This window comes from Equus caballus, chromosome 13 (genome assembly GCF_041296265.1).
Source record: "Equus caballus isolate H_3958 breed thoroughbred chromosome 13, TB-T2T, whole genome shotgun sequence".
Classification (NCBI taxonomy): domain Eukaryota; kingdom Metazoa; phylum Chordata; class Mammalia; order Perissodactyla; family Equidae; genus Equus; species Equus caballus.
Genome location: NC_091696.1, coordinates 43,312,238 through 43,325,153, shown reverse-complemented (window position 1 = coordinate 43,325,153; position 12,916 = coordinate 43,312,238). Strand labels below are relative to the sequence as shown.

General features: G+C 51.4%; 1 protein-coding gene across 3 annotated transcripts in view; it reads left to right on the top strand.

Moving 5' to 3' along the window:
- Positions 1-1,230: 1,230 nt before the first annotated feature.
- The window catches only part of SHISA9 (shisa family member 9), a 333,634-nt gene continuing 321,948 nt past the window's right edge, over positions 1,231-12,916 (top strand). For 2 of the 3 annotated variants that reach the window (XM_014730108.3, XM_070230992.1), the window contains exon 1: positions 1,234-2,527. In XM_014730108.3, the coding sequence (XP_014585594.2) occupies positions 1,842-2,527 (686 nt within the window). In that variant the 5' untranslated portion in view covers positions 1,234-1,841. Of the gene's footprint in view, positions 2,528-12,916 lie in introns of all 3 variants that reach the window. The other variant, XM_014730109.3, reaches the window with a different exon arrangement.

Here is a 12,916-nt window from a genome sequence, read left to right as displayed (position 1 = left end):
CATAATTCAGTGAGTCTTCCAGGGGCTGCATACTCTTGGATATGCTCCATCAGTGTTGCCCTGGTGTGTTTTTGCTGGAACAGGGTCATTCCCTGCAAGGTTGCGGGAGATAGTAGGTGACATTTCTTCAAAGAGAAGGCACAAACTCCCTCTTATTCTGAGAAAACTTACAATGGAGTCCCAATAAAACCCTCCATGCTTTTTCAATTAGAGGGATCCCAGTATGTCATTTTACATGTGGTCCATATTGGAAAATGCCCTGAGAAGCCCTTTATTGAAGCCAAATGGAGAGGAGGGCGGTGGAAACATCATTTCCATGCAAATCGCCTTGCTGGCTGCAAAGTGTATACTTAGTTAATGCAATTAAAAAACAAAACGCAGGGGCGTGTGGAGATCTAAATTTGGTGTAGCAGCTTTGGTACAAATCCCGTTTTGGGGGCTACTGGAGTCAATTTCAAGCAGAGGAGAGGAAGAAGTGGGAGAAACGGGAGAGGGCCGACGGATGGCTGGAATCGGCTGAGTTGAGAGAGGGCAGATTCAGAAACGCTGACGGGCGACGGGAGGCTGGAAGCCAAGAAAGCAAGGCCCGGCTCTGCAGCCCCGGGTGAGGATGTCCGGGGAGCACGGTGGGGACATGGGCCAGCCGGCTCCGGAGACCGATGGGCGAGCTCCAGGTCCGGGAGGGCGGCCAGGGCTGGGTGCTCAGGCCTTGCGCTCCACTAGACCCTGCGGTGTGCCCTCCTGTGGAGCGCAGGCAACGCGAGGGCGAAGAGGGGCAGAAAGTGGTAGGTCCGGGGGCCTGGGAGAGTCTCAAGGAAAGCCCTTCGGGGACATGCCATTGACTCGGCCTCGTCCGCTGTCTTTCCCTAATCCCTGCGCGTCTTTGACTTTAGTCCATCCCAAGCCCGTCTCCCGGGGTTGCTTACCCCAGGCCCAGGAGCTTGCCACCCCGCCTCCCCAGCTCAGCCTAGGTCCTGGCCTCGGCCCAGGGAGTTGAGCCCTCCGGATTGCGCTTCTGGCTGGAGGGCGCAGTCGTGGGAAGGACAAGACGGCCCCGCGCACCTGGAAGGGGCGATCCTGTTCACACGGTCTGTCTTGGAGTGGAAGCCACCTAGTCTGTCCCTATCCCCTCGGAGCCACCCCTTCCCTGGTGGGCAGATGCGAGCCGCAGCTCCTGCGCACGCACCACTGAAAAAGCCACGGGCGGAGCCGCCTCTGCGCCCTGAGCAGGTCGGAGCCGCGCCTCCCGCCCAGAGAGGGCGCGGGAGGTCCCGCCGCCGTCCTCCACCTGCCGGGAAATCCGAGCTATTCCTTCAGCCTCGGTGGTTGCCGAAGCTCCCTCCTCCCCGCGCGCCAGCCTCGCTCAGCTCTGCACGCCCCCCAACTTGCGCCCGCCCGCCCGCCCGAGTCACCTCTCCCGCGCCCCCGCCCCTCTCGAGCTCGCGCCCGCCCCCCCTCGCGCCTCCTCTGCCCGCCCTCCTCCCCCTCCCCCTTCCCTCCTGCCCTCCCTTCATTCCACAAGTGTCGCTTCGCTCTCTCCAGCGCACTTGGCGAGCTGGAGAGGTGAGAGGGATCCTGCGAGCGGGCGCGGGGCGGCGAGTCCGGAGCCGCCGGCCGAGGGGAGGCGCGGGCAGACCGACTCTCCCCTGCTCTCCAGCCCCCGCCTCCCCCTGTCGCCAGCCGGACCTGCACCCCGCGCTTGCCCCCGCTCATCCTCCCCCCGCCCGGCCCGGCGCGCTCCTCCCCGGCCGGCCCCTCCGCGCGCGGCGCGCTGGAGGCGAACGCGGGCTGAGCCGAGCGCAGTGGCCGCAGACCACCGAGCGCCCCGCGCCGCTCCCTGCATGTGCGGCCCGCGGCGGCTCGCAGCCCCCGGCAGCAGCCTCGGCAGCTTCGGCCGCGCCTCGAGAGGCGGCTGCAGCGGCTCCAGCGGCGGCCGAGCGGCCGAGCCCGGGCTGGGAGACACGATGCGCCGCGTCCTCCGGCTGCTCCTCGGCTGCTTCCTCACCGAGCTGTGCGCCCGCGTGTGCCGGGCGCAGGAGCGAGCGGGGCACGGGCAGCTGGCGCAGCTGGGCGGCGTGCTGGTGCTGGCGGGGGGCAACCGCTCAGGGGCCGCCTCCGGAGAGGCTGGCGAGGGCACGGGGGTCTCGGACGCGCCCCCGACCCGGGCGCCCACGCCAGACTTCTGCCGGGGCTACTTCGATGTCATGGGCCAGTGGGACCCGCCGTTCAACTGCAGCTCGGGCGACTTCATCTTCTGCTGCGGGACTTGTGGCTTCCGGTTCTGCTGCACGTTTAAGAAGCGGCGACTGAACCAGAGCACCTGCACCAACTACGACACACCGCTTTGGCTCAACACGGGCAAGCCCCCCGCGCGCAAGGACGACCCCCTGCACGACCCCACCAAGGACAAGACCAACCTCATCGTTTACATCATCTGCGGGGTGGTGGCCGTCATGGTGCTCGTGGGCATCTTCACCAAGCTGGGGCTGGAGAAAGCGCACCGGCCCCAAAGGGAACACATGTCCAGGTGGGCTGCCTCCCCCCTTGCCCTCCCCTCTGGGCGCCGCTCGCCGTCCTCTCCCCTCTCTACCTTCTCCCAGGCAATGGCGCTCCCCCTCACCCCAGCCTCTCCACTGGAGGGTGTCACCCGGGAAGCCAACTTCGGCTCGGAGCGCGGAGAGGGGGCGCTGGGCTCAGCACAGGTGTGGATATATGTGAGCGTGTGTGTGTGTGTTGGGGGGGTGGTCTCTGCCCCCCTCGCCCTTTTGTTGCCCCCTCCCGCCAAGGATTGAAGCGGACTTGAGACACACAGCCTGGGAGCCCGTGGCCCCGAAGTCTTGGGTTTTGGGGAGGGGTCCACCCCTTGGATTCCAGATACTAGCCTCTAGGTAAACAGGGGCAGGCGAGCCCGAAAGGGAAGGGGGGCGTGTGTGAGCCCGCGCGCGCGTGTGTGAGGGAGGGAGGGGTGGAGTGTGCGCCGCCTGCAACTCGTACGGCTCGAGAAAATGAAGCGAAGGGGGTGGAGAGTGCGGGGAGGGCGAGAACAAAAGCCTTGCTTGGAGCTGCCAGGTCCCTGGAATTGGGACCTCGGCTGCCCCCCCACCCCCGCCCCAACCTCACTTCTCCCTGCCGGGGGCAGCGGCCTCTGCTGCGCGCTGTGCCCCTCGCCCGGGCTGGCGTGGACTCCCAGGGCGGGAGCCCCCTCCCCGAGCGCCTTCACCCCCCAGACACCCTGATTCGTCAACTTTCCCGTTTGCCTTATTCATTATGCAAGTCCCAGCACGAGCAAGTTGCAGCAGATGGGAGAAGGCATTTGGGGATTAATGGAGCTATTTGCCTTTTGCTTTTTTCCCCCAAGTGTCTAAATTGATTCGCGCAACCCAGTAACTTTGGAGGCGGAGGACGCAGCCTCGGGGAAGCAGCCCCCAGACCTGGGAGAGGCCAGGGGCCGGTGTGAGGTCCGGGCGGACGGGACTGAAGAGCGACAGACGGCCTGCAAACAGCTGGATGGCTGGGGCGCAAGCCTTAGCTTCTTTCCGTCTGGGCGCCGGAGTCGCCATGTGTCCCCCACCCCCCACACTCACACACCCCCCACACACCTCCGGCGGGGGCCTGTGTGTGCGCGTGTGTATGCACGCGCTCCATGTGCCTGCCTAAAAAAATCTGAACAAAGAACCCCACCAAAAATAGGCGAAGGAACAGCACCACCTCACTAGTAATTATTTTCTATTTATACGCAGAGTATCCGACGATGTTTTTTTCCCAGAGGGGAGGGATGGGGGGGGGGGAAGAGGTGAGGAAGTTCCTCTCGGTTGGGGTCAGCAGGGCGGTGTGGATGGGTGGTGAGGTCTTGGCCAAGGAAGTCAGCTCCGAAGGGATATAAGAAACCCTGACCTACTAAAAGAGTAAAGCGCCCCGCCCACCTCCTGCAACCCCAAGGTGCCCTGTCCCCAACCCCTCCGGCCGGCTGGTTTCACTTCTCCGCAGTCGCCGCCTGTCCCTGTTGATTCCCGGGGTCTGTGTTAAGGTGAGGGCGACATACGGAAGCAGGACTGCGGCAGCGGTGTCGCCTTGGTAGGGAGAAATTCACCCAGGGATAGGTAGGCGGCCTTGCAGCATCGGGTTAATTCCTCTGCCGAAATCCCCACCGAACCCTTTTCTTGCAAACCAGCGCTTACAGGAGCCCTCCTCGGCGTTGGGGGTGGGGGGTGGCGGCGCGTTGGAGGAGTGGGAGGTGGCAAGGTGGGGAGAGGGGCTAACCTTCGGATGTCTGTGGGAGAAAGTGGTGCTGGCTCCTGGCCCTCTTTGATCAGGGTTTTCCTGTTAAGTCTCGACTCCACTAGGTACCTAAGGGCCCAGCAGGGGCTCAACTTCCTGGTCCTGCCCCCTCGCAGTTCTGTTAGGGGAAAAAGAATCGCTCCAGCTCAGTGGGTGCAGCTTCTTCTGCAGGTATAAGGAAAAGTCTGCTTGGAGGCAGAATCCAGAGGTCGCCAGTCCTCTGGTGGCAGAGTCTTAACACAGGCTTTCCTTGTATACATTTTGAGAATTCCAGAATGGAGGGAAGTGCGTACTCCGGAAGAGAAAGAATAGTTGGTTTTTACCGGTAGCTTGTAAGGTACCATTTTTCAATTCTGGCTGCTGCTTAGGGTCCCCAGGAATGCTTTTTTAAAAATCCAGTGGCTAGGGGCTCCACCTGACATTATTTAAATCAGAACCTCTGAGGTGGGGCTGAGCATCTGTACTTTGGTAAAGCTCTGCAGGCTTTTCCGTGTTCAGCCAGTCACCATCCAATCACCGTTAAGGAAAAGGGAGTAACATTTGCTGAGCTCAGTTCTGGGTGCCAGGCACTGTACTAGTTGTGTGTGTACGTGTGTGTGTAAACATTATCTCATTTAGTTCTCACACCTACCCTAGGAGACAGGCACTGTTTTAATTCCCACTTACATACGAGAAAAATCTTGGCTCCGGTTGGGTGGCTTGCCCAAGGTCACACAGTTAGAAAATTGGGCCGTCCCTAGCTGCCTGGTTTCAACTGTGTCTGGGCGGACGTTCCTTTTCAGATTGAGTGAGCCTCGGAATTTGGGGGAGCTTCCTAAAAAGCATATTCTTGAGTTGTAGCCACAGAGATTCTAGATTCATCAGTCTGGAATGGGCCCCAGGAATCTGCATTTCACAACCTCCCTGCATGGCTTCTATAAAGCGGTCCACGCTTTGAGAAAGACTGGTCATGGCTCTGGGAATATTTTATAGGGTTGGGGATGGATGAATTGATCCGATGGAACCCCTCTTTGTGTTCTGTTGCTTGTTTTCTCTGTGCATGGAGCCTTTCTGTGTATCTCTCTGGTGCTGGGGCTACCCCCAGGTACCTTCCAGATCCATCATGTGCTGCTTGGGGAGTTCATCCTTTTGAGGCCCAGCCGTAGGAGTGGGCTCGTTAGCTTTTGCCTGCAGGGCCTCAGGGATGCTTGGGTGGGGCTGGCACACCAAGCTTGGCATCAGAGAGGCTATAAGGTGGCTTCCAGGCGAGATTAGCATCTTGGCTGCAGCCTCTTAATTTGTCTTGTGTTGGGCTGTGAGGGTCACTGAGATGGGGGGTTTGTTCTCATCCCATGTAAAAACACCTTCCCTTCAAAGATTTATAGCTCGTTGCTGTTCCCACGTCACAAACTGCTCCTGGTGACCAGAGCGCTTGGGTCTTTCCAGAAGAGGCCTCCGTGATGTCAGTTTTCAGGTTCAGCATGCTGGGCATATCGCCTGCTTTCCACTGGGCTGATTAGGAGTGAAAACGGGAGAAAGACAGTAATTCCAGGAGGGTGTGGGGGCCTTCCACGTGGTGTTGTAAGAACTGTACGGCCGCTCATGCAGCAGCTGCAACAGCAGCTGCATTCGACCACTGTTTATTGGAAGAAGTGATTGCAAATGGTGGCCAGCTATGGTCACCAAACCATGCAGACGTGTCTTGTTCGTTCTGCAGGTAGTTCTATTTACGTATTCTTACGCTTTATTTTTCAGTTTTCCTCTATGTTTTGTTGTGAAGCATTTTAAACATACACAAAAACTTGAAAGAATAATAAAAATGAATTCCCGTATATCCTCCAGCTACATCGCGGTGTTTCACCCTCGGCACTATGGACCTTTGGGGCCCTATCATTCTTGGCTGTGGGGCTGTCCTGTGCACTGCAAGACATTTGATGACATCTCTGGGCTCTACCCACTAGGTGCCAGTAGCACCCACCCCACCAGCCTGTCGTGACAGTAAAAAATGTCCTGAGATGAAGCCAAATGTCACCTAGGGGAGGAATCACCCCTGGCTGAGAACTAGTAATCTAGAATGACTAATCCTTTATATTTTGTCATACTTGCTTAATTGCTTTCTCTCTCCCTCTTTCTCCTTATATTCATTTTTCTCCCTCCCTCCCTCCCTTCCTTCCTTCCCTCCTTCCTTCCTTCTTCTCTCTCTCCCTCCTTCTCTTTTTTCCTTTGTTTTTTGGCTGAAGCATTTGAAAATAAGTTGTAGACATGACACTTCATCCCAAAATACTTCAGCATGGATCTCGTAAGAAAGGACATTCTCCCACATAACACAGTTCCAGTATCACACCCAAGAAAACGAACCAAAATTCCATAATAACATCAAATATCCAATCATGTTCAAATTTCCCCAGTTCTACCAAAAATGTCTTATAGAACTTGGTTTTTCAAACCAGCATCCAGTCAAGGCTCATTGCATTTGGCTGTGAAATCTCTTGAGGCTTTATTATATATGGTGTTTTAAAACCAACTGCCAACACTTCAAAGCTGGGAGATTTCGCACAGAAATCCAGATTTCCGGTTTCTCTTGAGAAATTGGTAGGTCTGGCAACGCTGGACATGCATCTTCACATGGCAACTAGTGGTTGCTGCTGAGTGATGACTGCCCTCTTTACGAATCTCTCAGGTTCCTCTCAGTTGCCACCTCCACCCAGGTCACTTAGTTATTCCTGCTGTCCCTGGAGAGGCACTCAGGCTGGTTTTAACAGCATGGGCTGGAGTCAGATGGCCTGAGATTCAATCCCAGCTTGGCCACTGAATAGCTCTGTGACCTTGGGAAAGTTACTTCACCTCTCTGAGTCTCACGTACTTGTCTGTAAAGCAAGATAATGATGATCGCTATGTCATAGGCTTGTGTGCGGATTCCCTGAGACCCGGCTTGGAAAGCTCTTAGCACAGGGCCTGTATACGGTCACTGCTCAGAGACTGTTACCCTTTTATCATCATCCTTATTATTGGACTTTTCTACCCTTTATCTGCTGAAGAGGATAATGTTATATTCTGGAACTCGGCCAAGTCTAGCCTTTCCTGTGCTACATCTATTGAGCTGTGCAACAGTGGCCAAGTCTGGTAACTTCTCCAGACTCACAATAAATCTTAGCAGGAGTGGGTGGGAGGTTCAGAATAGGAAAGAAAATCCTTGTATGGCTACATCAAATGCGTGGTAAATGGTTGGCCTGGGTGATGTTGAAGAATCTTTGCTGGTTTTGCTGTTTTCCCATAAGCTTGGGTGTAAATTCTCATTGAATTTCATGTTCCTCCCCAATGAGGGAGGTAGGCCTTCTGACGATCTTCCTTTTGAGAGGCACAGATTGCTTTCTAAGAGGATGAACAAGCACCTCGTGAGTGGAGGAGTGGAACTTTGAACCCAGACAGTTTGAGGCCAGAGTGCAAGTCCTTGACCACTAGGCTGCACTGCCTTCAAGCACAGCCTTGCAGGGCTTCAGTCTTCTCAGATGGCAAAGGAGTGCTCGATGCTCTACCAGTAGCAATGTGTGCATCGGGGCCAGTTCAAGGAGCCACGGTAAGATCAAGGCTAGCAATGTTTTCTGCGTCTGCCCCCGGCAGGGCCAGCCCTCTTGGTGGACGCGTGGGTGAGAAATGACCTTGGGGGCAGGAACGTGTTTGAAGTTTTCTACGCTTGAAGCCAGTAGGGAGCGCATGTCATTATTTTGCCCACCTTCAAACAGAATCAGAAATCCAAGTGGAAATTACACAGCACAGTATCCTGTGTGTTTTTCAAACTCACTTCAGAAGGGCTGGAGTCCCTTGCAAAGAAATGGCATCAAGTGATAAAGATCCCTCCTTCCCTTGGCTTTTCTCTCTTCTTCCAACTTCCCTTCCACCTCGCCTTCTTCCTCCACCTTTGTGGTTATCCTATGGCTTCCACCAGCTCCCCAGGCTGGAGAAGCCCGGGCATGCGTATACTGTTGGCCATAGAAAAATCTCTAAATTATTTTTCTTGCAGAAAATGTTTGCTTGTCTTTGGGCCCTGAGTTTCTGCGTTATAAGAATCAGCTTCACTGGAGGGTAATTTACACAATGAAATGCACACATGTTAAGTGTGAAGTTTGATGAGCTTTGACAAATGTCTGCACCTGAGTAACCACTACTCCAGAAGGTCACCTCATGCCCACGACCCTTGCGTTCTTGAAAAATAAATGATGCTGCTGGTGCGAGAGGAAATTCTCAAGAATCCTATGCCTGTGCTTACCAGTCAGAACATAGTTTAGACCTTGGGACCCGTGGAGGCTTTTAAGCAGGATGCTGGGACTCTGAGCTCTGTTTGGAAGTGTCGGGGTCTTCTGTTTACTCACAGTAATTGGAAAGAAAAGGGATGCAGGATTTTCTTTTTGTATCAAATATGCCCAGCTCATTGCCACCTTGGAGCTGTTGTGTTGGCTCAGTTCACATCTCCTCCATCAGACTTCAGGCAGGTGGCCCCGCCTCAACGTTCAGGTCTCAGCTCTGATGTCACCTTCTCTGAGAAGCCATCCCTGACCACCCAGACTTGGTTACCACTGTCCCCCAGCCCCCTCCACCCCATCACTCAGTGTTTCACATTACAATTTAAAATTAACTTACTAATTTAGTGGCTTACTAGTTTATTATCTGTCTCCTTCCATCACTGTTTATAGTCAGGTATCCTGAGTGCCTAGCACGGTACCCGGCACATCCTGATTTACGTGACACAGGAAAGCATCTCCTCATTCATTCCTTCGCTCACTCATACATTCATTCATTAGGTATTTATTGAGTACCTGTGTTGTAAGCAGTACTGTGCTGCGGGCTATGAGAGAACAGTGATTAGTGCAGACACAATCTCTGCTCTTACAAAGCAAACTGTCAAATGGCGGGAGACAGGTAACACACAAGTAAATTGATGCTCAGTTGGACCTTATGAAATTGCCAATATTCAATCATCCTTGGCCTCAAAAATGTCAACATTTCAACATAACTGTTTTGGACTGGGTTAAGAGATATCAAGCAAAGTGTAGTTTCTTCAATAAGGTAGCTGTATTAGAGTTCTCCAGAGAAACAGAACCTATAGGAGATGGATGTAAAGAGGTTTATTATACAGGATTGCCTCCCATGATTGTGGAGGCTGGCAATTCCAAAAATCTGCAGAGCCGATGACCCAGTTCAAGTTCAAAGGCCAGTAGGCTGCTGTAGAACCAGGAAGAACTGACGTCCCAGTTTGAAGGCCATCATGCAGGAAAATTCTGTCTTACATGGAGGACGGTCAGCCTTTTATTCTATTCAGGCCTTCAACTGATTGGATGAGGCCCACCCACATTATAAAGGGCAATCTGCTTTACTCAGTCTATCTGTTCAAATATTAATCGCACCCAAAAATACCCTCCCAGACACATCTAGAATAATGTTTGACCAAACAATCTGGGTACCCCATGGCCCAGTCAAGTTGATACATAAAATTAACCGTCGCAGTACCTTTAGGATGTTGCTGCTCAGAGTGTAGCCTGTGGACCAGCAGCATCTTCATAATCTGGGAGCTTGAGCAAAATCTCAGGCTCTGCCTTACTCTTATTGAAACAGAATCTGCATTTTAACAAGACCCCTAGGTAAGATGAATGCACGTTAAAGTTTGAGAAGCACCCAAACTATGTGCCACAAATAAATGCCAAATCCTTGGGCATTTGTTTGGCTTTTACACGTTGTTGTGTCCAATGTCTAATTCATTAAATTTTTTTGACATATGCCTATTTTTAACATTTTTTAAGTATGTACCCCAATATATGTACATTTGTTTTATTAATAAGTATATGCACATACCAGTGATCAATTATTGGGTACATTACAAAGATATGTAAGAACAGACATTTTAAACTGAGCTAAAGGTGAAATAAATATTTTAAAATTTGCTGCTAATTGTGACTTCGCGCAATCATTAGCTACTATCTCAAATCACGATGTACCTTGAGGATGATGTACATCATTCATAAATAAATCCATATTTTGGATACTGCTCATGAGAGTTTTGATTCTTTTTCGCTGACTTCATTTTGATGGGAATAGACCAGCATTGTTTTAACCCTGTGAGAAGCTGCTGAAGAGGAAGGGAGAGTCTGCTCCGTTGTTTTCTTGTGTTTGCTATATCAGTATTTTCTTCAGGCTGTGGTTTTGTGATGAGGGGGTATTTTTAAGCCACGTGTCTGCTTAGCCATAGTTAGTTTAGTTAGATAATTTATTTGCATATCCCCTTAGGGGTGCCTAGAAGTGCAATGCACCCAATGATGGTGCTGTGTCCAGACACCTTCCTTGGTCCAAGGTTCCTGATTCTTAGAATCTGACATAGGTGGTCCTAGTGAGGGCACCAGCAGCAATACACGTATTAAATCGATTTCTCATTTTTGTGGACTAAAGACCACACACAGAAGTTCTCGTATTTCCTTCCCCTACGCCGAATCATTTTACGCAGTCCCTGGATTGACTGAGCCACACCTTGAAGACTCCTTGTCCGGGAGATGCTGGTCTCTAAGATTCCTCGTCTCCACTGCGTGCTCTGGGAGGGGCTGCCTTGGGGGAAAGGGTCCTTGGCTTTTGGGGAGATTTTCATGAATTTCAGCGCTCAGGAGAAGCCCAGGGGATCTGCAGATGGCAGTGCTGACCAAGGTCATGGATAGCCATCCCGGTTACTTTGCTATCCTCTTGAAAGCCTGAATATTTTTCGAATTTTAGGGGGGCTCCTTAGAGAATCTGTTGAAAGCTATGGCTTCTTGCTTGAGAAAAATGCACAAACACAATTTCCATTCAATCTCAGAGGGGCTCAGAGATCCCCAGAAGCTCATGATGAAGAATCTGTTTAAAATTGAAAGAGGCAACCTAGGTTTCTGAGGCATCTACCCTTTGCCTTGAACATTCTTTCCCTGCAGCCCCTTTGAGTTTCAGACCATCCTTACTGCACAGAGGTGGGAAGGAGCCTGAGCTCTCATTTCAAAGACACTTAGGTTCATATCTCAGTCCCTCCACTCATTAGCTGCATTAATTTGAGAAATTTTTTGCTTTGTAAAATGAGTATGACAGTTCTTACGTCGGAATGCTCCCCTCTTTGTTTATCATTTCCCAGCTTTATTGGCCTTCTTGCTTGTCGCTCAAATATCTGAACTCTTTCCAGCCTCAGGGCCATTGCACTTGCTACTCTCTCTGCCTGGAATGTTCTTTCCATCATCTTTACATAACAATTCTTTCTCACCATTCAGGGCTCAACTCAAGTGTCACCTCCTCAAGAAGGTTTTCCTGATTACCCCAACTCTCTCTTTCTCTCAGATCTTTTAAAATTTTTTAAAAAGTATAAAATTCAGTGCTTTTTATTATATTGACAAAGTTGAGCAACCATTGCCGCTATCTAATTCTAGAACGTTTATATCACTGTAAAAAGAAACCCCTTGCTCATTCACAGTCACTTCCCATGAAAAATCCACCATCTCGACCATTTTAATGTGTCCAGTTGAGTGCTTTTCAGTATATCACCATCACTGCTATCTAATTCCAGAACATTTTCATTATCCCAAAAAAGAAACTCCATATAGATGAAACAGTCACTCCCCGGTCCTCCCTCTTTCTGGTCCCTGGCACCCACTCATCTACTTTCTGTGTCTGTGGATTTGCCTATTCTGAACATTTCATATAAATAGGATCAGACAATATGTGGCTTTTTGTGTCTGGTTTCTTTCACTGAGTATGTTTCCAAGTTCCATTCATATTGTAGCATGTATCTTTACTTTCTTCCTTTTTATGGCTGCATAATATTCCACTCCATATAATACATTTTGTTTATCCACTCATCAGTTGATTTGGGTTGTTTCTACTTTTTGGTTATTATGAATAATTCTGCTATACACCACTCCCTCTTGATCATGTTACACTTTTATTTATTTCATTTTTGTAGCCCTTGTTTATTTATTTAACATGACTATCTTTTTATCTTCTCCCCTAGAATATAAGCTTCGTGAAGGCAGGGATCTTGTCCGTCGTGTACATTGCTGTGTACACAGGGCCTTGAATGGTGCCTGGCACATAGTAGGTAATAAATATTTGTTGAGTGAATGAATGAATGAATGGGAGCTGCTGTTATTCTCTTTTCTCTTAGCAGACTCAGTCTTTTCCCCTAATTCATGTGGGACTCTTGCTGTGTTGACCTGTGTCTCAACCTCTGACACTTCTCCCCAGCTGTGGTCCCTGGCCCCTTGTCCCACTGCCTCATGAGCGCAGGGCCTCTTTCACCCTAGTACACTCTCAAGCTTGCTGTGTAGCTGCCTCACGTGGAGGGCCTGTGGAAACACAGAGGGCCGGGCCCCACCCCTGGAGTTTCGGAGTCCATGGGTCTGGATGGATCTTAAAATTTGCATTTTAACCAGTTCTCAGTTGATGCTCCTCCGGCTGGTCAGCAGACCACTGTTTGGAGAATCATTGCTGTACCGGGGTAAATTTCAGCAGACAGGCTGTGTCCATTGACTTCTTAGGTGGTGTGTGTGGGCCTCATCCAAACAGCTCATCTTCCTTCTCTGTCTCCCTTGATGTGGACTCAGAGGGTTCTGGCTAGTTAAGAGCATCTGGATACAGCCTATACATAGAAGCATCACTT